At 46.3% G+C, this 27,423-nt stretch overlaps 1 protein-coding gene across 2 annotated transcripts in view; it reads right to left on the bottom strand.

The window, feature by feature from the left end:
• FBXO21 (F-box protein 21) overlaps positions 1 to 27,190 on the bottom strand; it is a 34,681-nt gene extending 7,491 nt beyond the window's left edge. Inside the window, exons 1-10 of one of the 2 annotated variants that reach the window (XM_023760440.1) lie at positions 27,057 to 27,190; positions 25,060 to 25,154; positions 19,804 to 19,925; positions 17,163 to 17,309; positions 16,767 to 16,903; positions 15,509 to 15,645; positions 11,579 to 11,758; positions 10,386 to 10,518; positions 4,175 to 4,386; positions 2,567 to 2,724 (exon numbers count right to left, since the gene is read on the bottom strand). In XM_023760440.1, coding sequence (XP_023616208.1) covers positions 2,567 to 2,724; positions 4,175 to 4,386; positions 10,386 to 10,518; positions 11,579 to 11,758; positions 15,509 to 15,645; positions 16,767 to 16,903; positions 17,163 to 17,309; positions 19,804 to 19,925; positions 25,060 to 25,154; positions 27,057 to 27,179 — 1,444 coding nt within the window. In that variant the 5' untranslated portion in view covers positions 27,180 to 27,190. The remainder of the gene's footprint in view (positions 1 to 2,566; positions 2,725 to 4,174; positions 4,387 to 10,385; positions 10,519 to 11,578; positions 11,759 to 15,508; positions 15,646 to 16,766; positions 16,904 to 17,162; positions 17,310 to 19,803; positions 19,926 to 25,059; positions 25,155 to 27,056) is intronic. The other variant, XM_023760441.1, reaches the window with a different exon arrangement.
• Between the last annotated feature and the right edge of the window lie 233 nt (positions 27,191 to 27,423).

Genomic DNA, 27,423 nt, shown 5'->3' with positions numbered 1-27,423 from the left:
GGAACAAGAGTGGTAGGAAATCATCATTCTGCGATTCTCATATGATAACTTAGGCAGCGAGATGCAAGAGGCACTAACATAACCAGGATAAAGGTTACTGCGAAAGATGACATACACAGGATGTCACAGTAGGACTCCATGGGTTTCATGTTAATTGCAAAAGGAAAACTGTCCCTTAGAGTGAGTCACTATCTTAGCCAAGTGACCAAAATCCGCTTCACTGACAGCAGGACAGCGGACACCATCGGCCTCCGGAGGAGAGGCAACGTGACACACAGCACTGATAGTAAATATTCCAGCCAAATATAGTAACAGCCTGATCTCATCAAGCCTCAGACTTAGCTTCCACAGACAACACACAGATGAGCAAACAGTATGACAAATCCAGAAAGTTAGACATTTTACAAGATAACTGGCCTGGACTCTTCAAAAACAAAAAGTCAAAGTCTTGTGGAAAAGGATGAAAGAAAAAAAAAAAAAGGAAGAATGAGGAACTGGTTTTTCTAGAGACCCAGGAGACACCACCAAACGCAGTGCATGAATCCTGGTCGGATCGTGATTGAAAAATGAACACGCACACACGCCTACAAAGGCCATTCTGTGACCACTGGTGACTGACATGAGAGCCTATGAAACGGGTTCTCTGCGAGGTGTGATGCTGTAACTGTGCTCACGCAGTCAGGTGGCCTTCCTCTTACAGCAGGCATGGGGAGGGTTTAGGTTGTGATGTCTGCTGTGTTCTCTCAAACGGTTCAGCAAAAACTGAAAATCTCCATCTGCAGGTCAAACCAATATTGTCAAATGCTAACTGCTGACTCCAGTGGAGGGTGCAGGGGTATTCACGTCTGAAATGCTCTTCACCCAAAGTTGTTTAAAACCACACCTGTCAGCGGCTTGATCACACACTACGCGCACCATCTCCTTGTCTGCTCTTCTGTTTGCAAACGTCTTGCTCAGTGACAAGGACCCACAATCACTAGTGGGATCTCAGTTCTAGAGGGTAAAACTGACAGCCAGAGGGTGAACTTTCTTATAAAGTCATTCCATGCTACGACTTTAAACCCTGCACTGCATGTTTACTGAGGATATGCTGAGATGAATTCCTGAGACACTGAAAGAGTTCAGAACACCTAAAGCCAGATGCTGTTATACTACTCCAAAAAGCCCTTTTTAAAGTTGACATAGATGTTTCTAGAAACTCACATATCATATAATAGGCACTGAAGGCATGAGGCAAAGCCACAGGCGCTGGCCAAGTGGCGGTCACAAGACAATACCTTTATTCTCGTGACACGCTCCATGATGTAGTGTGAAATGCTTAACAAGTGGGGTACAAAGAGTCCACAGATCACTCAACAATTTTCAAATCATGTTGAGTTTTTGAAATAGAGTGATTTTTTTGTCACAGTTTCTAAAGTTAAATAAAATCATCGTCAGCGCCTTTGGCTGACATGGGTGACATTAAACCCCCCTTACAGCTCCCTCATTACACTGACAGGTTAGAGACCTGTAGTCTCAAGAAACAGAATTTCTTTTGTTTCATGTTATCGTCTCACAGTTTCTGATGAATTACTACCAATTAATAAGAAACCTTTTCTACTCTTTGATACTTCTGAGATTTTTATACATCCAGTATTTCTATTAAAGCGTTTACCAGAACATAATACTGAGTGAGGTCAAACATGCTTTAGGCCAGACACAAAAAGCTGTAACATGATGGTTACGGATAGGGCTTTGCCAAGCTGCCTGGGTTCAAATTCATGCTCTGTAAGTTAATATTTAAATAACTGCGTGCCTCAGTTTCTTCATGTACAAAATGAGCATGAGGAGGATGGAAATGAGTTTCAAATGGAGTTAACAGACACTGCATTAGCATCTGTGTTCATTTTTATTAATAAAACGGATGCTGTAAATGCTGCCACAGGCAGGCCTGCAGTAACTTCGTCCCATTAAGTGCAGGAACAAAGAAAAGGGAGCCGCACAGTGAAGGCATTTTGGTCTCTAACCTGCCTCCATTTGTCTGTCCTGGAGTGCCCCGGGCTAGCACCTGCCAGAGGCCCCCCTTACCCAGCCCCACGCTCTTAGAGCTGGTGCAATTGACTGCAGTTCCCACAGTGGTGTCTCCAGGGGAGCACAGGAGGCTGCCAGTCTCAGGAGGCCAGAGGGTGCTAGGGTGGCTCCCCAATAGTGTCCATTCAATGCCCTCCAGTTCAAGCAGGCAGTATTGGGCAGGGCACAAGATGACCCTCCTTACCTGGAGGGAGCCAATGGCAATGCCTAGGAAGCAGGCACTGGGGATTTGATTGACAAAGGCAATGACCAATCAGAACAGAAGTCAGCAGCAGCACTGGAATAGCGTCCCAGCTGTGGTGATGGAGGGGGAGATTTTTTAATCCGTGGTATGGCTGCACCAGGGCATACCAGCCATGTTTATTAGCTAAATATCGGCCCTAGGAGGTAAGCTATTGGATATTCATGACTGTACCCACAGTATCTGAGTGCTCAAATGTGTGCTTAAAATATGCCCAGGTGTTATTAAAGGTGCAGACAGGAACTAGCCACTTACCTTGGGCTGCATAGCGGCAAGAACCATCCTCCACCAGAACATTGTAGAAAGGCTGGTGATGGCCGTGAGGCAGGCTGTGGACGTTCATGTTTCGAATCCACTCGTGTCCCATCATGCAGGTGGGGTCCCAGCCGTAGATGACACAGTTATAGCCATACCTAAGCACAGGAGCATGGAGTCAGTGCCCTGGGATCCTGGCACCTATGAGATGGTGAGCGAGGGCTTGGCTTCTCTGAAACTCCCTTTCTTACACACTGACCTGCTTTTGCTCCCCGTTGAGTATTTTTTCAGAACACTCCTGCCCCTTTTATAAAACTTTCTTACTATCAACCTAGCACTTCAGTTAGAAAATAAACTTTTTGACAAAGAGAGATGGGGCAACAACTGGTCATCAAAATGGAAAAAGGTATCAGGACCAGGCCTGCCAACAACGCACAATACTGGTTCTGGAGAAAAGAGACCTAGAGGTAAAATGCAGAACTTCCCAACTGTCCTCACGCCTCGGGATGGCGAATGATTTCCTAAACAAGGTCCTGAAAATACAACCCATAAAGGAAGAGATGGATCAATGTGACTGCCATAAAGGACTGATTCAAACAGACTACCTACCTGTTAGGGAACTATTTCTTTTTTTCTTAATAGGACAACAGGGTGGCAAATGTATTTTTAACAAAAGAGAGCGCCCTTACCTTCCAGACACATTGAAATAGCTCCAGATGAAATGACATCTGGGATTTGCTTCCAGGGAGGAGGGAAGGGCGGGTGGAGACGGACCCTATTATGATAACCAGTGGAGCTGATATGGGACATCACCTGTACTCAAATCTTTTTACTGTTAGGTATTTGAAATTTCTATAATAAATTAAAAAAATAGAATGCAATAAAAGAATGAGAACACTAACCAAAACCTGGAAAAGATATTTGGCACTTATGTGTACACAGAGACTAAATCTACGGAGAAAGAATCACTATAAATCAGAAGCACAATATTGACAAGGCACTAATGAAAGGAAACATGAATGACCAGTAAGCCTGTGAAAAGAGCCTCAATCGGTGTGGTTATCAGGGAAATGCAAATTAAAACCACAATGAAACACCTTATGCCACTGAGAACCCGAGTGTGATTTCAGAAGTCTGGCCATGGCACATGCTGGTGAGGAGAGGCGCTCTCAGCTCCCCGCAGCTGGGGGGATGTAAGTCAGTGTCATCGCTGTGGGCAGTTTCATTTTGTCTAGTAAACCGGCCATGTGTGTACCCTGCGACCCAGCAGGCCTGCCTACAACCTGAATTCAGGAGAGCGAGAGGAGAGCCCGAGGACAATACAGAAAGGAGAGAAAAACTCTGTGTACAGAAGCTGCTCCATCTTCCCACAGAGAAGGGTCAGGCCTCTGGAGGTCACTAAAAACATTAGACCTCCCAGTCAGGACCACAAGTCCCTTCTTAAAAAAACAAAACGGTTAAAGACACGGCTCAGCTTTCGGGCCTTCCTGCGGTGGGACCCAGGTCGCACTGCTGGCCGTCGGGTCCCCTTCAAGCACGTCCCTGCGGCCGCTCACAGGCCCTCGGTGTCCTCTGCAGCCACGCGTGGCGGACGCCGTGGGCACTCACCTCTTATGCTTCATAATGAGCCCAATGGAGTAGCAGACATCCCTGTGCTTCTCGTGGGAACGGAGCTTCACCTCCACGCCCACGTCCTCCTTCTTGCGCTCAATGTGCTCTAGTGTGTGCTGCACCAGGTAACCCACGGCCCCGTGCTGCCCGGGGTCCAGGGTCTGAATGTGCTGGAGGATGTCAAGCACCTTCAAGACAAGACAGAAAGACTGGGTGATAATATTTTTATTAAGGCCTTTTCCCTGTTACTGCACTGGATTCAGCCCTACCTAGCCTGACAAAGGACAGCAAGGTGGGCCCTGAGGGCGGCCCAGGCCCCCGAGGCTGCTCGAAGCTGGCACACTCACTTCTGATCCTGGGCACTGGCCCAGGCACCCAAGTGCAACCACCGTCAATGTCAGAAATTGCTGAGAAACACGGTGGATTGGCGTCAGCGTGGGGAAGGAGGGTCTGCCACTGACAGGCACATCTGGGTACAGTGAGCTCTCAAAGGGTCTTACGTTCTTGGTCAATGTGGGCTTCAGTTAAAAAAAATGTTATTTACTGGTTTTAGAGAGGAAAGGAGAGAGAAAGAAACACCGTCCACTGTTCCATCCATCATGCACTGACATCGGCTTCACTTTTTGACACACAGAAAGGAAACAATTTTAAGCCGCCTGCACTCATGAACTGGTTGGAAAAACAAAGGCTACGTGCCTCGATCAAGAAAGAGGACGCTGGACAGAACTGCCTCGGGACCATGACGATGAAGAACCAGAGAAGCCACTGAAGGGCTGCACATGCGTTCCGGACCTTACACCTGCAGAACGGGGTTCTGGAGTCCTACCGGGAATTGCCATGACGTTAACGCAGGACGCAATATCGTATTCAAGTGGGCAGGGAGGAACCACATCTACGTGGGGCTTACGTAACAGCTGGTAGCAGCAGAACTCAAGGTTATATTCTCTCTACTGTCCCCGTGGCTCCAAGGAAAACACAAATTCTGCTAAAGTTCCTACCCGCACACGCAGGCGCATACAAACACACGCACACAATGACAAAGGACGGCAAGGTGGGCCCTGCCACTGGCCGGTCTCTGACACAGTTTCCCTATGAACAGGACGTTCCCCTAGTTACGGAGTCCTGGGACCCAGCAACCTGGACTCTAGTCCCAGGGCTGTCAAACTCGCTGCTTCTGATTCACAAAGGCCCTGTCTTCCTGACATATGTCATATTGTGAAAATGAACATTTTACGTAATATAAGGTATCATTATTCCAATACCCAACCTCGCCTTCCAGACTGAGATTTTCTGGTCGCAGTATTGACTAAACACTTATTTCTTGCTGGTCACTGTGCCAACCCCATCACTTTTTTATTTCATTTAATCATCCCAACTTGCAGGTCAGCTGGAAGAGAAAGCAGGCCTAGTGAAGGCAAGGAACTGGCCTGAGGTCACAGGTTATGAGATTGGAGTGAGGATGAGACCGGCTAACTCTAGACTCTAGTCTCACCACCATCACACCAAAGCAGGAGTAGGAGTATTTTAGGTAACTGTTATGCACGTTCTCAAACACATAAAAATGGTCAGAATGGTATGACCGTGTACCCCCAACCCAGCTTCACCCACTGTCAGCTGAGAGCCCACCCCCTCCGAGAGGCCTTTAACGTGGGAGACACTAACAACCTTTATCCTCTGCAGCGCACAGCATGGGCTTTAACAGCAAGTCCTACTGACTGGGCTTGCGTAACGCGTTCCTCGTGCTCCCCTCTGCAGTTCCCACCAGTCCTGCGGACCAGGCTTCTGCTCCATCCTGGCACAGCTCCCCTGCCCCGCAGCCCCCCCACCAGAGCAGGGAAACAGGCCTCACTCGGAATCTTCAGCACACGAAGGAATTCTGACACAGAGTCTCAGAGATGAGGCTCAGGGATGGGACGGTGCCCCCGCCCTTCCCTTGGCGTGTGGCTGACAGGGTGAGGCGAGAGGGCCTGGTGACCCGGGCCCTGTATGTTCCCAAAGGACAGGGCTGACACCTGGGTGCCAGGCCGCGTCCAACCAATGTCTCGGCCTAGCATCCGCAGTCCACAACTTCTGGGGTAGAGATCTCGGAAGAGGGGGCCTATCGCTCATGACTGATACACTTTTCACGGGAAGGGCCAGAGAGTAAGTATTTTAGGCTTCGCAGGCCATTCGGTGTCTGACTCTAGCAGTCCCCTAGGTCGCTGGAAATTGGCCAGACAAATAAGCAAGTGGGCGTGACTGTGGACGAATAAAACAGATCCATAAAAGCAGGCTGCTGCGGGCCCACAGGCTGTGGGTGCTGGCCGGCTGGCCCACTGACGGCAGCTTCCCCCGAGGCTCTCTCTGGAGCTCCTGGCTCCATCCTCTGACGGCCACTGTCCGTGAGCTCTTCTATTCTGGGGGCTTCCACTACCAGATGCTGACACGTGGCCCCGGGTCCTATCAAATTCAACACGCCCCAAACTCAACCCTTCCCATGAAACAGGCCTGCTCTCCAACACCCACTGTCCACGTGGCCCTCCTCTGAGCCTCCCCCTCACTCAGAGCACGTGGAGACCTGGCATTTCTTACTCATTCGGGTGAAAACTTCTGAGCACCTGCCACAGGCAAACTGTGCTGAGAGTGAGGGGAACAGCTCCGGTGAAGGCAGCAGCTCTGGCCCTCGTCCTGACAGAACGCCTAGCGGAGCAGCACAACACACTGCAGCCACTTTGGAAAGGGCAGCGGGGCCCATGCTGAGGGCCTGGGGAGGGGTTTCGGAGGCAAAAGTGAAGCAGGTGGAGTTGAGGGGCAAGAAAGGTGCTCCAGGCAGAGGTGCAGCGAATGCCAGGCCTGACGCAAACAGGGCCGAGTGGAGGACGTGGCTGTGGCAGCGGAAGACTAAAGGGGCCAGTGTGAGAGACGAGAGCTTGGGCGGGCGGGCCAGGCCACCAAGAGCCCAGTGGGCCACCCTCAAGAGAATGAGCCTGGTCTTCAAGACAGCGGGGAGCCACCCAGAGGGTCCTGAGATTTTACTGAGATTGCTCTGGCTACAGCTTATCAGACAGGTTGCAGGGTGTAAGCACAGAGGAAGGAGAGCACGCAGGGGGCCTATGCAACCCCCTAGGGACAGAGCCGTGTACAGCGTGGAGGGACACCTGGGTAGGCTGCTGGAGCCCAAGGTCCGGGCAGGAGGCAGACTCGGGAGCCAGCAGCCCACAGGTGGGGCCTGGAGCAAGGACAGCGGGTGCGATCACCTGGGAAAGTGCAGAGGGAAAGGAAGCCTAGAAACTACCAGAGGACAAGGAACAGGCAGGAGCCCGAGAGCCAAGAACCAAAGTCGAAGGCACAGGGTGTACTGGGTGGGGAGTGGCCCCCAGCAAACACGAAAGATAAAGAAAAACAAGTATCTGCTGGATTTGGCAACAAGAAGAATGATTTATCAGAAAGGGGTCATTGGCTTCGCTGGCAAGAGCGGTTCCCAAGGTGGAGGGGTGGGAACAGATCCCCACGTTCTGAGGAGTGTGTGGGAGGCGAGGCAGGTGGCCGGCACGGCCAGCGAGCAGGCTTCAGCCATGCAGAGGAGAGAGAGATAAGGACGCAGCTGCAGGGAAATGCCAGCAGGGCTGTCATGGGAGTGCTTTTATATTTTCTTTTTCCAAAGATGAGAGAGATCTGAGTATGTTTAATGCTGACGGTAGGTAATAGAAACAGGCAGTTGAAGGAAGACATGAGGCCTGGCCGGTGTGGCTCAGTGGTTGTCAACCTATGAACCAGGAGGTCACCAACTGATTCCCAGTCAGGGAAATGGCTGGGTTGTGGGCTCGATCCCCAGTAGGGGGTGTGCAGGAGGCAGCTGATCGATAATTCTCTCTCATCGTTCATGTTTCTGTCCCTCCTTCTCTCTTCCTCTCTAAAATCAATAAAAACATATCTTTAAAAAAATATATTTTTAAGAGAATAAAGGAAAACTTAGTGATCCAAGAAAGGCAGGGAAGTTGGACCCGGAGCACAGCAGGTTTGCCGTAGAAAACTGGAGGGATATCTTTCCCACCGGAGATAACTACGGATCAGAGTAGGGAAGCAGGTCTGGCAGCAGGGAGGACGGCGTGCCCGTCTGTCGGCTTCTCTGGAGACAGTAGGCTCGGGCGCCATCCATGCCTGAGCAAGAGGCTTCAGCAAGCTCCCAGCTCCTCAGTGCCTCAGTTTTATTATTTGTAAAACAGAAAAAACAGTGCAGCCATAGGGTTGGGAGATGTTTGGCAAGTGCTAGTAGCTTTAAAAGCTGGCCAGCCTACACTCTACTTCCATCACAGCCACAACACCCCTGGACTACTATGACGGGGACCAGAGGACATGTATTTTGCTCTTCCTGGTTTAATCCAATTGAAATCACGCAGACCTTCTGGTCTCTCCAGCTTAGGAATGTTTCCCTTTCATCCGATAAGGTCAAGCAGATTCCAAGCCCTGCACCAACTGATCGAAGGCCCGGAAACTATTTCACAGACACAGACCTACATGCACACGTACAAGGACCCTTGTAAAGCTGACCTCTGCAGCTGACCTCTGCACAAACCAAGCTCTCTACCTCTGTGCTCCGCAGCAACCGACTTTCCTGCCTTCTGAAATGGCTGGCCATCCTCCAACGCCCACCTCAAACCCTTCTTCCGGAGAGGAGCACTTTCTAATCACCTCAGCATCCCCTATCCTTCCTCTTGGGGAGCCCCACAGGATTCCTGGCTAGAGTGCACGTTTACAAGGGGGAGTCCTCACTCACTGGGAATGAGCCACTTTTCATTCCTGCTCTCTGAACGGGGGACACCTTCCCCAGCAGCAAATGAAGGGTCATCACGAGGACGAGTGCTGTCCGGGTGAGGACTCGGGAACTTGTTTCAGTGACAGTGACCCTTGCTTGGCAGGAAGGCAGTCTTGGCCTCCCGAGGACTCCAGGTGGTGCCCGGGAAGCAGCGTGCGAGCACAAAGCTGAGCCAGGTGGGAGTTGCGGGTGAAGCCAGAGCCCCTGCAGACTTCCCCACAGAGGAGACGGTAACCTCACTCCTCGGAGACGGAGACAGGATTTATTTATAAAGAAGCCCTGCTGTGAAAGGATCACTGCAGTTCACAGATTATCACGAAATTCCTGAACTAATCTACAGCAAAACGTCACAGGGATTATATATATCCTACTATCAAAACTAAGTAAAATAAGCGACTGAATCCCGGCCAGCAGGATTATTTAGGCTCTGGGAAGCGGTGGGGACTTTGGCAGAGTCTAGATTTCCCGGAACTCTGACCAGATTAGGCGACTGCTCCTTGGGCCACACTGACATCTCCACCGAGGATAGAAGTCTAGGGACCTTCTTACAGATGTGTCGTTTCTTAGAAACACTTTACAACTCTGAAGTTGTGAGTAACTGAGACAACGTAAATCTAAGCAAAGTCAAGTCATTTAGATGCTTTATCTCAAACAAAGGTTTTACTCTCTAACAGCACAGCCGAAGGCTTTCTGACGACGTCTCTGTGAGAGCTCAGAGGTTAGTGCCCTCACCAGACTGCTCTAAACGAACAAATGGATCACTACATACTTCCCTGGGAGACATGCAGGGCCTGATGCACGCGTGCAGCTACTCCTGCTCTGATGCTCGGCTGGCCTTGAGCATCGCCGCCCACAGCCTCCGAGGAGCACTTCTGACCTCACACCGCAGCCGCCTCAAAGTGCTTGCTGCGAGCCACAGGGGCCGTGGCAAAACTGGGAGCTCCCTGCGGAACAGTATCCAATTCAGGGCCTGAACTAGTCCAGCAGCGGGACGTGTGCACATCTGAGAAGTAACTCTGCTGTCACACAGGGCAGTGGTGTGCACGCACTGCAGCTGCTAACAGCACAGCCAGAGGCTGAGCATCCCAGGTTGGTCTCCGGCCAAGTCAGGGTGACGTGGGGAAATCTTCCTTAGGGGCAGCAACAGGGGAGTGGCAGGACAGAGGCCTGTGGTTCTAGACATTTAAGGCACTGGCCACAAAGAGAATGGGCAACTCTGGGCAATACAACCAGTTTTTTTTTCCCCAGAATGAAAGAAGAGCCCTAAAAATTTGAATGATGGGCCAAGACTGGGAGACTGAATAGATTTGTGTTTATCTCCATGTTGACATAAGGGCAAATCTGTAAGAGCCGCCTTTCAAGCTATGACTCCCTCTCTAAGGCAAGTGCAAAGCATCAAAGTCAAATAATTACCTTCTCCGGCCAGATCCCCAGGTGGAAGTAGAGCCTGGCTTGGAGGAGGAGGAGCTGCACCTGGTCGGGGTACATCGCCAGGTACAGGTCCAGTGAGTCTCGCAGGAGCTGGTACGACTGGTCGATGCCTTCCCTATGGGAGAGAAACCTGCGTCTTAGCCCGCGTGCTTCTAAGACCCTCTTTGCAAGGCTCAGGTTTTAGAAATAATTGACACAAATCCCATACATTTTCTGATTCTGATACTTCCTCTCTATTCAGCAAATAGTTACAATGGTCTTAATAAAAACACACACACAAAAGAAACATAAATTTTACACCCCACTGTGGTGATGGGCACTAAACAAAAAGTCGTGTTTCATTACGTAGTTACCTCAGGAGCATTGCATATAATGAAAATTGAATTCTGAAAAGGCGGAGCAGAGGACTTTTCGGGCAGAAGCTGTTCTGTGTGACACTATAATGGCAGACACATGTCATTAAACATTTACTAAGACCCACAGAGGGTACAATACCGAGAGTGAACCTGAACGTATGACTGCAACTCTGGACTCTGGGTGATTAGGTGTCAATGCAGCTTCATCAATCATAACAAACGTACCACTCTGGTGCTGGATGCTGACCTGAGGAGGCTGTGTGTGTTGGGAGGCAGGGGTATATGGGGAGTTGCTGTACTTTCTGCTCAGTTGCACAGTGAACCTCAAACTGCTCTAAAAATAAAGCTTATTTTTAAAAAAATTCTGCCACAGCGTACAGCTTCCTACTTTCTCCACAGCACACTTTCCCTTGGACTCCGACGCAAGCTTCTGCTTGTTTCTTATCTAAGTGATAGAAAGGGCTATGTTACAAGATGACGAAGCATGTGGGCATGAGAACTCTCTGCTCCTGAAGAGCAGCTTGGCCGTCTGAGACATTCCTATCGCTGAAGGTGCTTCCGACATTTGTAAAGCGAAGCTGCCCAAGCCCACTGAGACTTCAAGGGAAAATCACTGGGCATGTCTGAAGCCTGAGAGCATGATGTCACGGGAACCCGCTTCTCTGTGCAGTGACAGCTGTAGATATCCCAGCTGTGCCACCGCGTCCACTGCTCTGCTGTGTCCCAGGGAGGCTCATGAAAGAAAAGACTCCATAAGGCACCTCAGGCCCCCGGGGGCACACCCGCTGCAGAAGCACTGGAGAACCCAGAAAACCTTACCGCTTTCCCAGGCTCAAAAGGTTCCCCACCATTCGCTGCAGCACCTTCTTCACGTTGACCACCCCATACAGCGCTGCAGTCACGTGCTGGCCGATCAAGTATTCACACTCCTTCACCGTCAGCTGCCTGCCTTTCCCAAAAGCATCAATGTAGATGTAGTCGAAGATGTCCAGGTTGGCCCTGTACGAAGAGCACATGGAGTCGCCACGTCTCACGTCAGAGCTAAGCAAGTCAATACTTCAACCCCTAACAAGTAGCTCACATCAGAGACTGAATGTTAACACAGTAGCATTTCTACTTAAAACAACAAGGCCTTGTCCAAAGTTGAGAATCTGAGCCTTTATTCGTGCTGTTGAGCTCAGGGCGCTGGTATTTAGGATGAAGAGTACTTCGGCATGCCATCTAATATAGTTCTTCAGGGAGACTAATCCTAGAACCCAGTGCCAGGAGCACCTGTTAGAAGTCTGATGGCTCCTCATACAGATTAGCATGTGAATGTCTGTGGACCCTGGGCCCTCGAGGCTACGCAGAAAGGTGTGGCACCTGCCACCAGGAGTATCCTGCCCTCAGCTCTGCAGATACTCAGGGGGTCAGAGACCTGCTGAGTCTACCAGGGCCTCAGGCTGGACACGTGCTCCTGACTCAAGCCCATTGCCCTCCATGAACCTGCTCTGGCACGTGGTGGTGGCCACGTGCAGAGCGCTCTACGAGGACTCCTGAGACACGGAGGTGGGTCTTTGTCCCAGGGACAGCTGTATTTGACCCTTAAGCAACTGCTTCAGATTTCTTCCCTATGGGAGAGAGGCCATATTAACAGCCCTCCTTTGGCAAGACATTTGTCAATGTCATAGAAACAAGGAATGTTTTGCAACCCTTTTTATGAATCTAGGAGAGCCGCATACACACACACACACACACACACACACACACAAACACGAGCAAATGGAATGCAGCAATGTATTTAAAAGAACCCATAGGATTACATTAGATATACCCTGAGAATGACGAATTGAACATTAAAACATCTATTTCAAGCATATATAAAGAAAAACCATATGATCTTATCAGTAGACACAAAAAGACATTTTAGAAAAGAGATCTACTGTGTAGTTATTAATACAACTCTTAGCGAAATAGGAACTTAGAAGGCAGCTTTGAAAATCCTAAAGAAGACACTGTCCCCAACCATCATGCTTGAGGTGAGATTTCACAAGGATTCTATTTACAGCCAAACTCAGGCGAGGGGTTTGCTATCACTGACTGTTTCTATTCCACTCGGCTCCAGAAGACTGGGCCAGCACAATTAGATAAGCAAAAGAAACAAAAACAGATCAAGGCTAGGGAGAAAAACAAAACCATTCAGACAATATGACTATCTACAGAGAAAAGCCGAGAGCTAACAAGTGATTAGCACTCATCATTTATTCAGCAATACCAGGCCTATATCTAAATATTAGCCCTATCCCTATACAATGCCAACCCTAAAAAACGTAATTTTAAAAACTTACCATTTACAATAGCAACAAAAATTTAAAGTGCTAGGAACAAGTCTAACAAGATGTCAAAGGGCTGGAAGAAAACATTAAAATCATTTTAAGAACATTAAGGATGAGTTAGAGTACATGTATGGGAGATATGTTCACAGACAGACTCAGAGTGGAACACTGGCAATATTTCTCGTATTAATGGATGGTTGCAATTCAAGTAAGCATTGGTGCCAATCAATATGGGGGTTTATTAGAGCAAAAGACTAAGAACATCCAAGGCAATTGGAAGAACTTGATGGAGGTCTCACCTACCCGTTATTAGGACTAATGAGAGGGTACAAGTACAGTGAATAAGTATGGGCTTGGTGAAGGAAGGAAGGAAGGAAGGAAGGAAGGAAGGAAGGAAGGAAGGAAGGAAGGAAGGAAGGAGAGGAAGGGCCTGCAGCCAGCTGCTGGTGAGAGACCTGCGCACTCGCCCTGCCCACTCTTCTCTGCCTTTCCCTGAGGGCCCAGCCCAGCCCTTGATGGGTCTCAATGTCTGTTTTTGGCCAGGAGACCTGGGATGCTAACAAATTATTTAATTGCTCATTTACACTGTTCATTGTAGCCTAAGAAGGCAAAATTATACTGCTACCATAACTGTACTCAGTAATGTTATTGTGGTAAGTAATATGGTAATTGGTGTTTTAAATGCTTTATATTATGCAGAAATCGGGGTGGATTATTATACAGCCATTTAAGAATATTTTAGAGGTACTTGGGGAGATTGGTTGGGTTATTCAGGGAATGGAAATGGGCTGAAAAAAATTTTCCCCATTAATAATGGAAAATGGGTGCCTGCTATCTAAAAAAGGAACCATCAAATACATATTTAGGAACAGACCATATTTGGGAAAAAAGGAACACAGTACATATTACTTAAGGAAAAGTACATATGTATTAAACTATTAAAATTTGCATGAAAATAATAAGTATTATTTTCTGGTGGTTATCTCTGGAGAGGAGAGGAAGAAGAAAAGGATAAGGAAGAATACCCAGGAAGCTCCAACTATACACGTTTTCTTTCTTCACCTAAGACAGTGATGGCGAACCTATGACACGCGTGTCAGAGGTGACACGCGAACTCATTTTTTTGGTTGATTTTTCTTTGTTAAATGGCATTTAAATATATAAAATATCAAAAATATAAATCTTTGTTTTACTATGGTTGCAAATATCAAAAAATTTCTATATGTGACACGGCACCAGAGTTAAGTTAGGGTTTTTCAAAATGCTGACACACGAGCTCAAAAGGTTCGCCGTCACTGACCTAGGAGGTAGAAATAGAGGCCAGTTATAGTTCTTTTCTATGTATGTCAGGAACTCTGCTATGTGTGCAAAGCACTGGGGCATCTCATTTAATCCTCCAAGATGCTTCATGAGAAACTATAGTCCCATTTTACAGAGGAAGACACAGGCTCAGGAAGCAAATGCTTGAACCCAGTCTGACTTCAAATCTCAGGCCCTTTCTATTACACTGCTCATCACTTTACCAAAGGATGTCACAACTAGTCATCTGAAAGTGGTTTCAAAAAACAGGATGTAATTAAATAACTTTGCTTCTTTTTCCTCTAAATGGCACATTTAATGAGAAGATATTCTACCTACTTGATGAACGATTTCTTGCAGAAAAGTCAGACAATAGCTGAAAGGAGCTTTATGCCAATAGAACACCAAGTTTAAGAGAGAACAATTCATTAACCTGGACTCCACAGTGCATTTCAGTCACTAACCTTGCCCAAGAGGTCTGAGATAAGTACACGAATATTTACTCTGCACATCAATGAAGGACTTGGCTAATCTGTTCCCTCTCCCCCTCTCTGTGTGGGGAGGGAAGGGAGGTTTCACGGAACACTGGAACTTATGTTTCTTTAAGAGACTTTCTATCTGATCTGCTTTGGAACAAAGAGACTTTGAGAGTCACATAAGCCCTGAACCCCGAGTCCTATTCTTTAAAATTAAACTTTTGAGACAATTGTGTATTCACATGTAGCTGTCAGAACAAATACAGATAGATCCAGAGCACCTTCTCCCATCCAATTACTGAGAAATGCAGTCAAGAAAGGAGACAGGCCAAAACCGGTTTGGCTCAGTGGATAGAGCGTCAGCCTGCGGACTGAAAGGTCCCAGGTTCGATTCCGGTCAAGGGCATATACCTGGGTTGCGGGCACATCCTCAGTAGGAGGTGTGCAGGAGGCAGCTGATCGATGTTTCTCTCTCATCGATGTTTCTAACTCTCTACCTCTCTCCCTTCCTCTCTGTAAAAAATCAATAAAATACATTTTTTTTTAAAAAAAGGAGACAGTCCCATCACCTCCTAGCCCTCTCTTGACCTGCCTCGTTACATCTCTCTCCGCACCGTGGGAATGATGCTCAGGACCACCCACCGCGTCAGATGGCTCACCCTTCCGCGCCTTGGCACCACCTCAGTAAGAAGTGACTTGGGAAGTTGACAGGTTCCAGAGGGACCCCCAACTGCCGGGCAATGGTCATGTAGAGCAGAGACATGCTGATTGGGATCCCTGTTCTGCGGATCAGAACCTGGAGGAGAGAAAAATGCTTTAGCTCACTGGAAAGCAACATGTTCTCATTCCTTCGGTGCACATTTCTGTCCCAGGCAGGAGGCTAGGTTTTGAGACTTAAGTGGAAGATTAGGTTATTTATTGCGACCAGAGGTCTGCAAACTGCAGTCCATGGACCAGATCTGGGCCATCACCCGCTCCTGCATGGACTGTGTAAGAACACTTTTAATAGTTTTTAATGTTTAAAAAAAAGTCAGAAAAATACTATTTCATGACACACGAAAATGCTGACATTCAAATTTCCACGTGTACATATAAAGTTTTATTGGAACGCAGCAGTCACTTGTTTCGTGCTGCCTGTGCCCCTTTCCAGCTGTGATGGAGAACGGGGCAGGTAGGACACGAGCTCATGGCCCAAAGAGCCACAGCAGTTCACTGTTGGCCCTTTACAGATAAAGCCCGCAGACCTGCGACTTAAGCCCTCTTCTTCCAGAAGAAACTCAAGGCCACTTTGAGGAAAGACTGCAAGACGTGAAAGAAGATACAAGTAGCATGGAGAGCAACAGAGGAGATATGAAGAGGGAGCCAATAAAAAAGAAAAGTCCGTGACGTAGCTGGCCACAGACTTCCTCCCCCCTCCCCCCAGGCCAGGACAAGAGGAAAGGCCGGGGTAGTTCCACAGTTTAGGGTTCACAAGATATACATGGAGGCACAGAGCCCATCTTGAAGGCTTTTCCAACAAAGGACACCTTATGGATGAAACAACAAGTGTACAGTGGTTTCCTTAGAGTAAAGGCAAAATGAGTTGATAGGCATTGAGTGAGGAAGAAGATGGAGCACTTGCCCTCAAAAAACGTAGGAATGGCCGTAACCGGTTTGGCTCAGTGGATAGAGCGTTGGCCTGCAGACTGAAAGGTCCCAGGTTCGATTCTGGTCAAGGGCATGTACCTGGGTTGCGGGCACATCTCCAGTGGGGAGTGTGTAGGAGGCAGCTGATCGATGTTTCTCTCTCATCGATGTTTCTAACTCTCAAAATGAGTTGATAGGCATTGAGTGAGGAAGAAGATGGAGCACTTGCCCTCAAAAAACGTAGGAATGGTCAGAGATGAGCAGAATTATTTTTTATAGACCCACACTTACCTGATGCATATATAAGTTGAGGGCGTTATAGTAGTCCATGCGGTTCCCCTTGAACTTCAGCTGGTCATACAGGACGTAGTTCATGGCGTCCAGCACCTGGCTCTGGAGCTCTAGCTCCATCACCATGGAGGACTCACCTGAAACACAGAGTCTACCCTGAGGACACAAGCACAACCTGCAACCTGCAGACACTGGCCCGGCCTAACAGTATCGGTCAGGTATTACCAATCCAGGCTGGAGAAGGGAATGGGTATTTAAATCTTTTACGTTATCCAGGTGAACACATTGTTGTGTCAGTGTTTTTGTGACACAAGGGGGAACACACTGCAGAATTTCCAAGGAACCAATGACTCTAGGTGTCCCTGTGCACAGAGGGGATCCAAAGCAATGCCACACCTGCCTTGAAGGCCAAACTGGGGTGGCGGCTGTTGATGCCACGCAGGCTCTTGCGCACGAGCTCCACGATGCTGCCGATCTGGGCCTGGATGTCTCCGAGGCTGATTTCGGAGAGAGGGTTGCAGTACTGGTCGATAAACACAGCACCTGAACACGAACAAGAATTAGTGAATACATTCCTATTTTTACCCTTTTCTTATTAGTTTGTCATTTGCCCCAGATGCCTGAGGCCACAGCTCCTGACAACATCCCACCAGACAAGCAGCTTCGTATCCTGGATGTCAGGCTGGCCGCTAAGACACTGAGAGGGCCAAGGACACCCTCACACAAAGGCGTCACCATGGCAGCACAAAGACAAGGGACACGTCACCGAACCTCTTTCAGAGGTCTGAACTCTGAGTGATACATGGCATATTTCCATGTTCTATCATGAGAAATAAAGGCTAAAAGGAGATCTTTCAAACGACTTCTCTCTTCTTCTAATTCCCTTACAGTTTAAAACCCAACAACTCTGAACACAATGTTGTAAAACAGTCCTTTAACTTAAAAAAATAGTGGTAAGTTCTTAGCGACAGATATGCCATTTCAACAAACTGTCCCTCCCCAAGGTGAGTAAATGGACTTTGGAGATAATCGTACTTTCAAAGCAGGCGACCAGCTACCCTCAAGGACCCTGCGGCGAAGCAGCTGCACAGCGTGCACTGCACACGGTCCCTGCCAGTCCCCTCTGCACTGCCCTCGGTCACTTCTTAACCAGAGCCCTATGGACTCTTGCGATCATGTGACTGTAGGACATGTTGAGTTGGGAAATCACTTTAAATTCAAGTGGCTTCAAACCAGCTGGGAATCCTGGCCCCTTACCCACACCCTAAGGAACTGAAAGCAGGTGAATGGCGTGGAGAGATCAGGACCCCAGTCCGTTTGCCACCAGCGGGGGTTTGGCTCCCGGGCCTCCTTGGAACTCAGCTCTCTACCTGCACGGGGAAGGAACTTCTGCCAAACTCCCAAGTCCACTCCATCCCAGCGCTGATTCCCAGACGGTGCCAGTGGCATCAGATTATCTAGTCAGTGGACAAGGACCAAATCCTGGAGCATACTTCCATTTCCTCAACTACTTCAAACCTCCAATGGCTACCCAATGCCTACAGCACTGATGTGGATGGGTTACTTGAAAATGGTAACATTACTTTATAACTGAGAGATGAAAAAGTACTCAGTTTCATAAGTACTAGTAAGCCATGGAAAAAAGCTTGTCAAAGTATTCTTGACTGTGGAATAAACAAGACAGGAGGACTCGCAATGCCAGCATGCTCATCAGCAGAGAGCGGGGTGGCGAGGATATTTCAATGGGCTGCAACAGACCTTTCATTTCGTTTTGGATGACAGAAGACATCCATACAACCCAGCGTCTGCCCCAGGCATTGTGGAGTAGACAGTGATGGCAGCACAAAGACAAGGGACACAAGAAAACCAGTGACTACTTGGAGAAACGACTTGTACACACACGAGACAGAGATGATGCAACAGAATTTGGTAGCCAACGCTCCTGCTTTAGTTCCGAGGTGAGTAAAATTGGTATTGCAGTAGCCAGAGAAACTCGAAGTGGAACCCGAAACTGAACGTTCAGAGGGTGAGTAGGATTTAAGAGGAATTGGAAGGAAAAGGGATACCATGAATGAGGATGTGAAGCCAGGGGCACCTGTAGGGTGAAGTGAGGACAATGGCCTGGCTGGAGTGGATGGGACACTCTGGAGAGCCTGGGGCAGGGAAGGACTGGATTATGGAGGCACTGAGCAGGCAGAGGTGGGATGAGAAGCAGGACATCAGCTGGCCGCACTGCTGGTTCGCATGCTGTGGGGACAAGGCTGGATTGACTGATAAGGCGGTTGGCTGGAGGGCAGAAGGGGGTGAGGCTCATGAAAGCAAGTGATACTTAGAAAGCCGGGCTGGGAGAGGTGGTGAGAGCCGGCACGAGAAGGGACGAGAACGGAGATGTGATGGAAAGAAACACTGATAGAAGCAATTGGGTAAAACTCTGGGAATAGGGAATGTATGTATTTCATAACCACAGCTTCTGGGAGTGTTTGCGTAATGTGCTAGGAATTGAACATCGTTTGGAAAAATAGTCACATGTTGTTCTTGTTCAAGTTGGTAGGAGCAGAAAGTTACGGCCTTTCTCACTCTTGTCCACTCGACTTCTCCCCCCTCATTTCTCAGGAGGGCCAGGCAGACTCACTGATGCGCAAGAACATTTCGTCCTCATTACACTCTAACCAGAGGGCAAGGGATTTGCTCCAGTCACATGGAGACAAAAGTGGACCAACTGATTTCTGATTTGGAAGTGAGGCTTCAAAGCTTAGGAAAAGAGGGACTTATTTCATTATCTGAAATATCAGCCTCTCATGCTTTGAACCGAAGGTGCATCTTGAGAGAAGACTGTCTCTTCAGCTGACAGCTAAAGGTTTTAACAAAGTTTCAGCTCTCCGTTTAATAGTTCTGCCCACCTACACGACCGGACCACACACTCGAGCTCCAGAAGCCCATGCGGCTGAGCTGCCTTTTCCACTGCGGCTCATCAGTTTCCACCGCTGCTCCCAGCACAGCTTAGCTGCCCACTGAGACAGCGCTGCTAAAGCCTCACCTTCGAGATACGATTCATAGTCATCCGAATGCTGAAGAAAAGCCTTAAGATTGTTTAAAATTTTCTGTTGTCGTAGGTAGTAAAGGATTTTTTTGGCGTAGTACTTCCAGGTCAAAGCTTTCCTGGAAAAAACAAACAAACTATCAGTCAATAAGAATTAAGATATTACAACTTTGAATGATTAGTTTTTTACTTCACACTAGTCATACCAAGTAAAGAGTCTACTTACTCAACAAGACAGCTATAACTGGTTCGCGATCATATAGTACTTATTATCACAGAAGCAGACAACACAATTTAGGACTTTATTGTGCATTTGTAATATACAATTCAGGATGTGCATTTGTTATTACACTAGTCGTGGCTGAAATTCAAGAAAGTTATCTGTTTGGTTTCAGAGTTACTAAAAGTTACTAAAAGAGAAACCTGAAAAGTGAGGGGAGTGGGGTGGGCCTGGGTGGGGGTGTGTTTGTGTGTCTGGAATCCTTGGCTGGGCCCTCTGCACCTGGCAGAGGGAGCTCAGGCCTTGGGCTGCTGCTTCCCTCCTACGCTCAAGGCCAAGGTGATCTCACCCAGTCTCATGGTTTCAAGTATTATCCACACGGACAGTCCCCAACTTATTTTCCAGAACAGATTTCCTCTCTGTACTCCAGACCTATATATCCAACTGCTACTCCACTGCCCCACTTAGGGATCTGGTGAGCCCCTTAACACGTTAAGCGCCCAGTCAGTCAGTCACCAGTGACTGACACTATACTTTCCGTCCGGAAGACAAAACAGGCTGGGCACTTAACATGTTCAAGTTCTTCTGCTCCTAGAGTCATCCCCATCCTATATAATAAATCCTATATAATAAAACCAATCAAAGCGTAATATGCTAATGATATGCTAAGACCACTCAACCGCTCGCTATGACATGCACTGACCACCAGGGGGCAGACAGTCGACTGGCCGACCAGTCGCTATGATGTGCACGGACCACCAGGGGGACAGATGCTCTGACCGGTAGGTTAGCTTGCTGCTGGGGTCCGGACGATCGGGACTGAGCAAGACAGGCTGGACAAGCCCTAGAGCCCTCCTGCGTCCCTCCTCAGCCCCAATTGTGCACTGGTGGGGTCCCTCGGCCTGGCCTGTACCCTCTCACAATCTGGGCTGAGGAACCTGCCCCCTCCAAGTGCACAAATTTCATCCACCAGGCCTCTAGTCTCAGATAAAGGCAACTCCATCCCTCCAGTTAGGCCTCAAACCTTGAATCATCCTTGACTCCTGGCTTTCTCTCATTAGCCACATTCAACCCATCCACCAATGCTGTCAGTTCTATCAGGAAAGTGAGCACTTCCCACTAACTCACCTAAGCCACTGTCACCTTTTGTCTGTATCACAGTGGCATCCTCCCTACTGAGCGTCCTGCTTCAAACCTTGGCCCTCACAGTCTAAGCTCAATACAGTAGCCAGAGCACTCCAGGGAACATATCAAATCACAGCACAAAAGCTCTCTGTCCCAAATTCTCCAGCGTTTCCCACCTTGCTCAAAGTAACAGCCCAACTGAACTGTGAAGGTCATTTGAAAAAAAATCTGCATATCAGCAGAACTGACCTGCAGATTTCAAACCCAAGTTGTACAAGGGTCAAATGTGACACTCATTTGCTTTACTTCGCATCTCTCTCTCTCTCACACACTCTCCAATATTCTCATCACCTTGATGATTACTGAAAAACTGCTAAGTATTTTGCTTATGTTTTCCCCCATTCTCTGCTGTTAAAACAGCGGTATTATATCCACACTGTCAAGGCTTATGACCACTACATACAATACTGACTACCCTACTGTCATTTGAATTTAATTCTACAAGTACATACATATTCTTTAAAGCAAGTACATATTTAATGTACTAATCCTTGTCAAAGCCTTTTTTCAAGTTCATTTTCTAGCATATTTCTCAGGAAGAGCTCAAAAGCCCCTAAGTCCTTGCAATTTGGTAAGTCTGTCTGCAGCTTTATACTTGGAAGTCAGTTTGGCTGGATATAAAAATCCTTGGCTGACATTTTTGGTCCCTGAGTATCTTAAGTATGCTACTCTCTTTTCTTCTGGCACTGAACATAATATTCTGATTTTCTTTTCCTTAGAAGTGACTTTGCTTTTTTGTGGTTGTTGTTTTGTTTGGTTGGTTGGATGACCAAATGACTTATCCGTCTTTAATATCCAGTAGTTTTACTGAAATATGTCTCAATGTTGGTCATTCTAGGTCCTTTTTCTCAAGTACTGTGTACCCTTTTAATATGTTGTTTCAAATCTTTATTGCAGGATATGCTCCTTTTAAAAACCACACAGAACACCATAAATGCAAATTGTTTTCAAATATCCAGAGAGTGGTGCTTTAGCATTTACAGAAACACCCTTGCTCCTTCCTATGTTTTCCATATTCAAACAACAAGCATTTGGAAGGAATAAATACAAATAGGGTCCTTCATAAAAACTGACATTCCAAAGTACTTAATAAATGTGACTATCCCTTGTTACCTAAAAACAACAGTTTTTTATTATTTTTTAAATCCTCACTTGAGAATATATATACATATATTTTTTAGTTGATTTTAGAAATAGAGGAAGGGAGAGAGAAACACCAATGTGAGAGAGAAACATCGACTGGTTGCCTCCCATGTTCGCCCTGACCAGGAATCGAACCCACAACCTAAGTATGTGCCCTGACAAGGAATCAAACCGAAATCTTTTGGTGTATTGGGTGATGCTCCAACTAACTGAGCCACCTAGCCAGGGCTAAAAACAGTCCTGTTTTAAGATCAAAATCTATGTCAGGTCAAGGGGTAACAAATCTATGTTATTTATTTTTAAAAAGACTATAATAATGTATGTTTTTACTGGTTGTGCATATTCAGTCTTTCCCCCAATCTGATAAGTAAAAAAAAGCAATATTTCACAATTCTTTGACATGTCTTTGAAAAGTGAATTTAAAGGTCTTTGTACTTAATTGCCAGCCACCTGGATTTGCTCTTCTGTAAATGTCATCCCCCTATCCATTTTTCAATTTCTTCTTGGAAATTTAAAGAATTATATTGACTTTATGGTTTCGTTGGTCATACAGAAGTTTATTTTTTTGGTTAAGGAGGTCTCCATGGATTATACATAAAATCTCCCATTTCCTTGAAGGTTTTTCACTGTGATAAAATTTAAGTTGTTTAATTTTGGAATTTTGTTTTTATATATGATGCAAGTTTTACTTCCAGATGGATAATCAGTTATGCCTAAAAGCATTCATTAAATAGTCCAACTTTTTTCCTCTGAGTTTAAATTTATCTTTCATGCTGGGACGTTTCTGAATTACCCTTTGCCACAGACGTGACTATTGATATTTACTTAAAAACACTGTATCATTTTCATTACAGGTAGCTTTATAATGTGCTCTAATATCTGTGATGCAAGTTTCCCATTGTGAGTATTTAAAAATTGGGGTTTCTCTTGGCTCTTCTTATGAATTTATTCTTTTTTGACAGTATTACCCAATTAAAACACACAAAAACTCCCAAAATTTTCCTTGGTTCCTAATTAAAATGGCAATAGTTTTATGTATTAATTTTGGAAGAACTGACTTTTTTTGTGATGGTAAGTCTTCCTATTCAAGGGCATGCTCTTATTTTGTGTTTTGCAATAACTTTCTATAGTCCGACCTAGGAAATCCGGTCCCAGGAATCTTTCACTGAGAAGTAAAACCACCAAAACATCACCCTCCACAGTCACATAAAAATGGAGAAGTGGTTACCCATCAATAGGGGAATGGTTAAACACGTAAATTATAGTATACACTACAAACCAGTAGGCAGCCATTAAAAAAAAGTGAGTTAGTGCCCTACCTGGTTTGGCTCAATGGATAGAGCATCGACCTGTGGACTGAAGGGTCCCAGGTTAGATTCTGGCCAAGGGCACATGCCTGGGTTGTGGGCTCGATCCCCAGTAGGGGGTGTGCAGGAGGCAGCTGATCAATGATTCTCTCTCATCATTGATGTTTCTATCTCTCTCTCCCTCTCCCTTCCTCTCTAAAATCAATAAAATATATTAAAAAAAACAGTGAATTAGATTTTTTACCAGTTGATTAGAATCCATTTCAGTAAGGTAATATTGAATGAGAAAAAAGATACAGAAAAGTACCTATTTTAAGATCATTATTTTTTTTAAATAATGATCCCCTGGTTCCCATATATATCGGTGCATATTAGCATGGAAGAATACAACCTAGTGTGTCATCATGAATTACAGGATGGGGACAGGGGAAGGCCAATACAAACGAGGTCAGGAGGGAGAGAAAACCAGCATAAATAAGAAAAAAACAAAGTCTGCACTAAAGATCCTATCAAAACGAAATAAACTCAGTATATATGATCTTACATGTATGTGTGTAAAAGTATATGTATATAAATGTAAAAAGGACAAGTCAGCTTTTATTTTTAAGGCTGCACAATACTGGCTATCAGATCATACTTCAATTCATTTATAGAAAAACCAAAATAGAAATGGAAAAATGACCTCTGGATCTGAACTCATCCAAGGCCTAGAATAGTGACACATCTTACCTCTCCCCTACAGTTGCTCCACTAACAGATATTTATCTCTCTTACACCACCTTAAAAACAGCAAGGAAAACATCTTAATGCCTTGTTTGTGAGGTATTGCACAATGATCTCTCTTAAGGAAGATGCTAAACTAACATTCTTATCTCCCATCACCAATAAAGTTCCCAGAACTCATAGGTAAGTTAGGCTGGAAGCCAAGTCACCTTTCAGGCAAGCTGGTAATTAACCCTCACAGTGGAAAATATGAATCATAAAAATTTTTAAGCAACAACCAAGAGATAATGGGTTCTTCTTGATCAGGGGAGATAAAAGAAGGGTCCAACCAAATATCCATAATGTTTAAGACCAAAGTAAGATTATTTCTTACCCAAATGACATGATAGATACAAGTGCTCAGAGCAGTGTTTGACCTGTAGTAGGACTAAACACGTATCAATTCTCTTTTCTTTCCAAAAGGATTTTTTTTTTTTAGTATCAATTGTCTTGGTGTACCTACCTTACTTACACAGGATTTTTCAAAAATGTTAACTGTAGCAACATATAAGATATTTGAAAATACATGTCCATGGTTCAGCCACACACAAACTACAGCAACTAATTCTGGGGTTATTATGAAAACAAACAAACAAACAAACAAACAGAAACATCCCTGCTATAACTATGGCTTACCTTCCTTCCATATTTAGGATACACACCAGTTCATCCTCAAAAAATATCTCTGGCCCCTCGAGATTCTCAATGTCACTAAAACCGTTACAAGGGACCTATGAAGAAGACATATACAAACAGGCCTCAGTAACGAGTACTAATGTCCTTGTCACTCATACACAAATCTGAGTTGCAAAGAAAGATGGTCATTTTTCTCGAAGTGGTAACACCTATCCCATACTATCCTGTACCACCTGCCATGGGTGGAAAGTAATAATACTTTGTTCAGATCTTGGTGTTAGTTGCAAATTAATTATATTTTCATATAATTTCATGAAATTTCTGAAGCTGTTAACTCGAGAATTCTAATGTGAAGAAAAATAGCTCTGTAACAAGAAGTAGAAATGCAAAATCGAATTCACAATCACTATCTCATGCATTCTGTGTTGCATTTAACTAGGAGGGAAGGGCCAGAGAGAGATGTCCAGTGCTTTGGGCTACTCAACCCACTGGGCATGCTTTCCCCTCTGCAAATTGAGGCAATGGTCCCAATGAGCTTTAAGAATCCCTCAGTTTAAAATTCCATTACTTCTCCCACTTTTCTTTTTGAAGGTAGCCAGGAAACTTCATGTCAACCTGTGTGCATGCGGAGAACACAGGAATAAAGGGTCCTGAGCCACAGTCATCGCCCACCCAAGGACCAATCTTAACGATACCCCTATGTTCAAAGTCCTCGACATAATTCTAATTAAGCAGCAGTACAGGGCAAGAGGGAGCTAAGGAAAAAACACAACAGTTCATTATCGTTAGACAAAGGCACAGGCTGTTAGAAATGCACACAAAATCAGCTGGACTAGCAGCAGAGGTCGCAAATTAGTTGCCCGAGACCAAAAACATGAAATACATGTGTGTGCAAACACTTTTAAACAAGCACCTAAAATCTGTGATTCTGAATCCGTTTAGCCAGGGCATGCCTTATCCAAAATGGAACATGAATTTTGTCCATTCTAAAATTAATAATCATTTATTTATAGACATGAATGACATTAGGGAATATCCAGTTGTATTCCCCATAGGAGAACTCTCCCCAAAATTTGAACTCTCCTTTTCAAAACTTAAAGAGCCTTGAAAACATTTCAAATGTATGAACTCCATTAAGTAGCAGTAATTAAAATTAGAAAATAGGAATTAATCTGCAGGAAACCAGGATAGTAAAATAAATCAGACTGGCTGTATTTCTAGCCCTCCCACCCCCATCCCACCAGAAGTACATTTAAAGGATTAGTGTGGACTATTTTCCAGAGTGACAAAAAGTTAAGAATCAGGACCTGATACAGAAACTTCTATGAATGCTTTATGGAAGGAAAAACAAAAGCAACAACAACAAAAAATGCATTTCAGCAAGATATAAGAGAAAACTTTTCAGAGATCATGATGCAAGACAATTTACTTGAGGGAGTAATCATTCTGATTTACAGACAGCTTTTAATCCTGTTGGCTTAAAAAACAATCAGTTCACTATTGGTTAGAACCTGCAAAGCCAGAGAGAAGAACCGTATTCATTTCGCCAACCCTTTTGGGCAAACAATTGGGTGAAATTTGTAAGTGCTCAATTTTTGATGATTCCCCCAAGTCAGGTGGAGGTTGCAAAAACAAACAAACAAACAAACAAAAACCACCCCCCCCCCCCCACACACACACACACAAAACATGGTTAACCCACTGGTAGAGAACTAAGGCTGATCTGCATTCCCTCATTGTGCTGCTTGCTGGGCCCTCCCTCCCTCCTCTCTCTGGCCATAGAAAAGTAAAGCTGGCAGGACAAATGGCTGCATGCTGCTGGACGGGAGGAAGCGGACACAATGCCCCCTTGCAGCCTTCTCAGTGAGCAAGGGACAGTGAGCACTGGGAAGGGAGATAGCAGAAAGGCTGGATGAGCTAATGCCTGCAGAGCCACACACACACACAACCCCCCACCCCCCAGGCAGAAGCCTGGCGCGGCGTCCCCAGATCCTTACGTGCTCGGAAAAGAACCTCTTGGAGAAGGAGGCTACAATCTTCCGGGCCTCTAACCCAGCTTTTTGCCGAACTTTATACTCTTCCAACCAATTGACGTAGTCGGTGGGGCTGTAGTGTTTCATAAGGGAAGGCCACCTACAGACAAGGAGACAAACACCCGCTCAGCGTGCCCGAGGCTCAGGGGCGGGCGGGCGGGCGGGCGGCAGGAATGCAAGGCAGCCTTGGAACACAGGGGGCGCGGGTGGTTCAGTGGTCAGAGGGGGAGGGGTCGACGGACGGACCTCGATCAAACCCCCGAGCGGCAGGCGTGACCTTGGCCCCGCAGGATGAATGCTGCCCCCCGATCCCCATCTATAAAGTGGGGGC

Source organism: Myotis lucifugus, unplaced genomic scaffold, assembly GCF_000147115.1.
Source record: "Myotis lucifugus unplaced genomic scaffold, Myoluc2.0 scaffold_181, whole genome shotgun sequence".
NCBI lineage: Eukaryota > Metazoa > Chordata > Mammalia > Chiroptera > Vespertilionidae > Myotis > Myotis lucifugus.
Note: the sequence above shows the minus strand (reverse complement) of the source record. Positions and strands in the feature narration are given on the sequence as shown.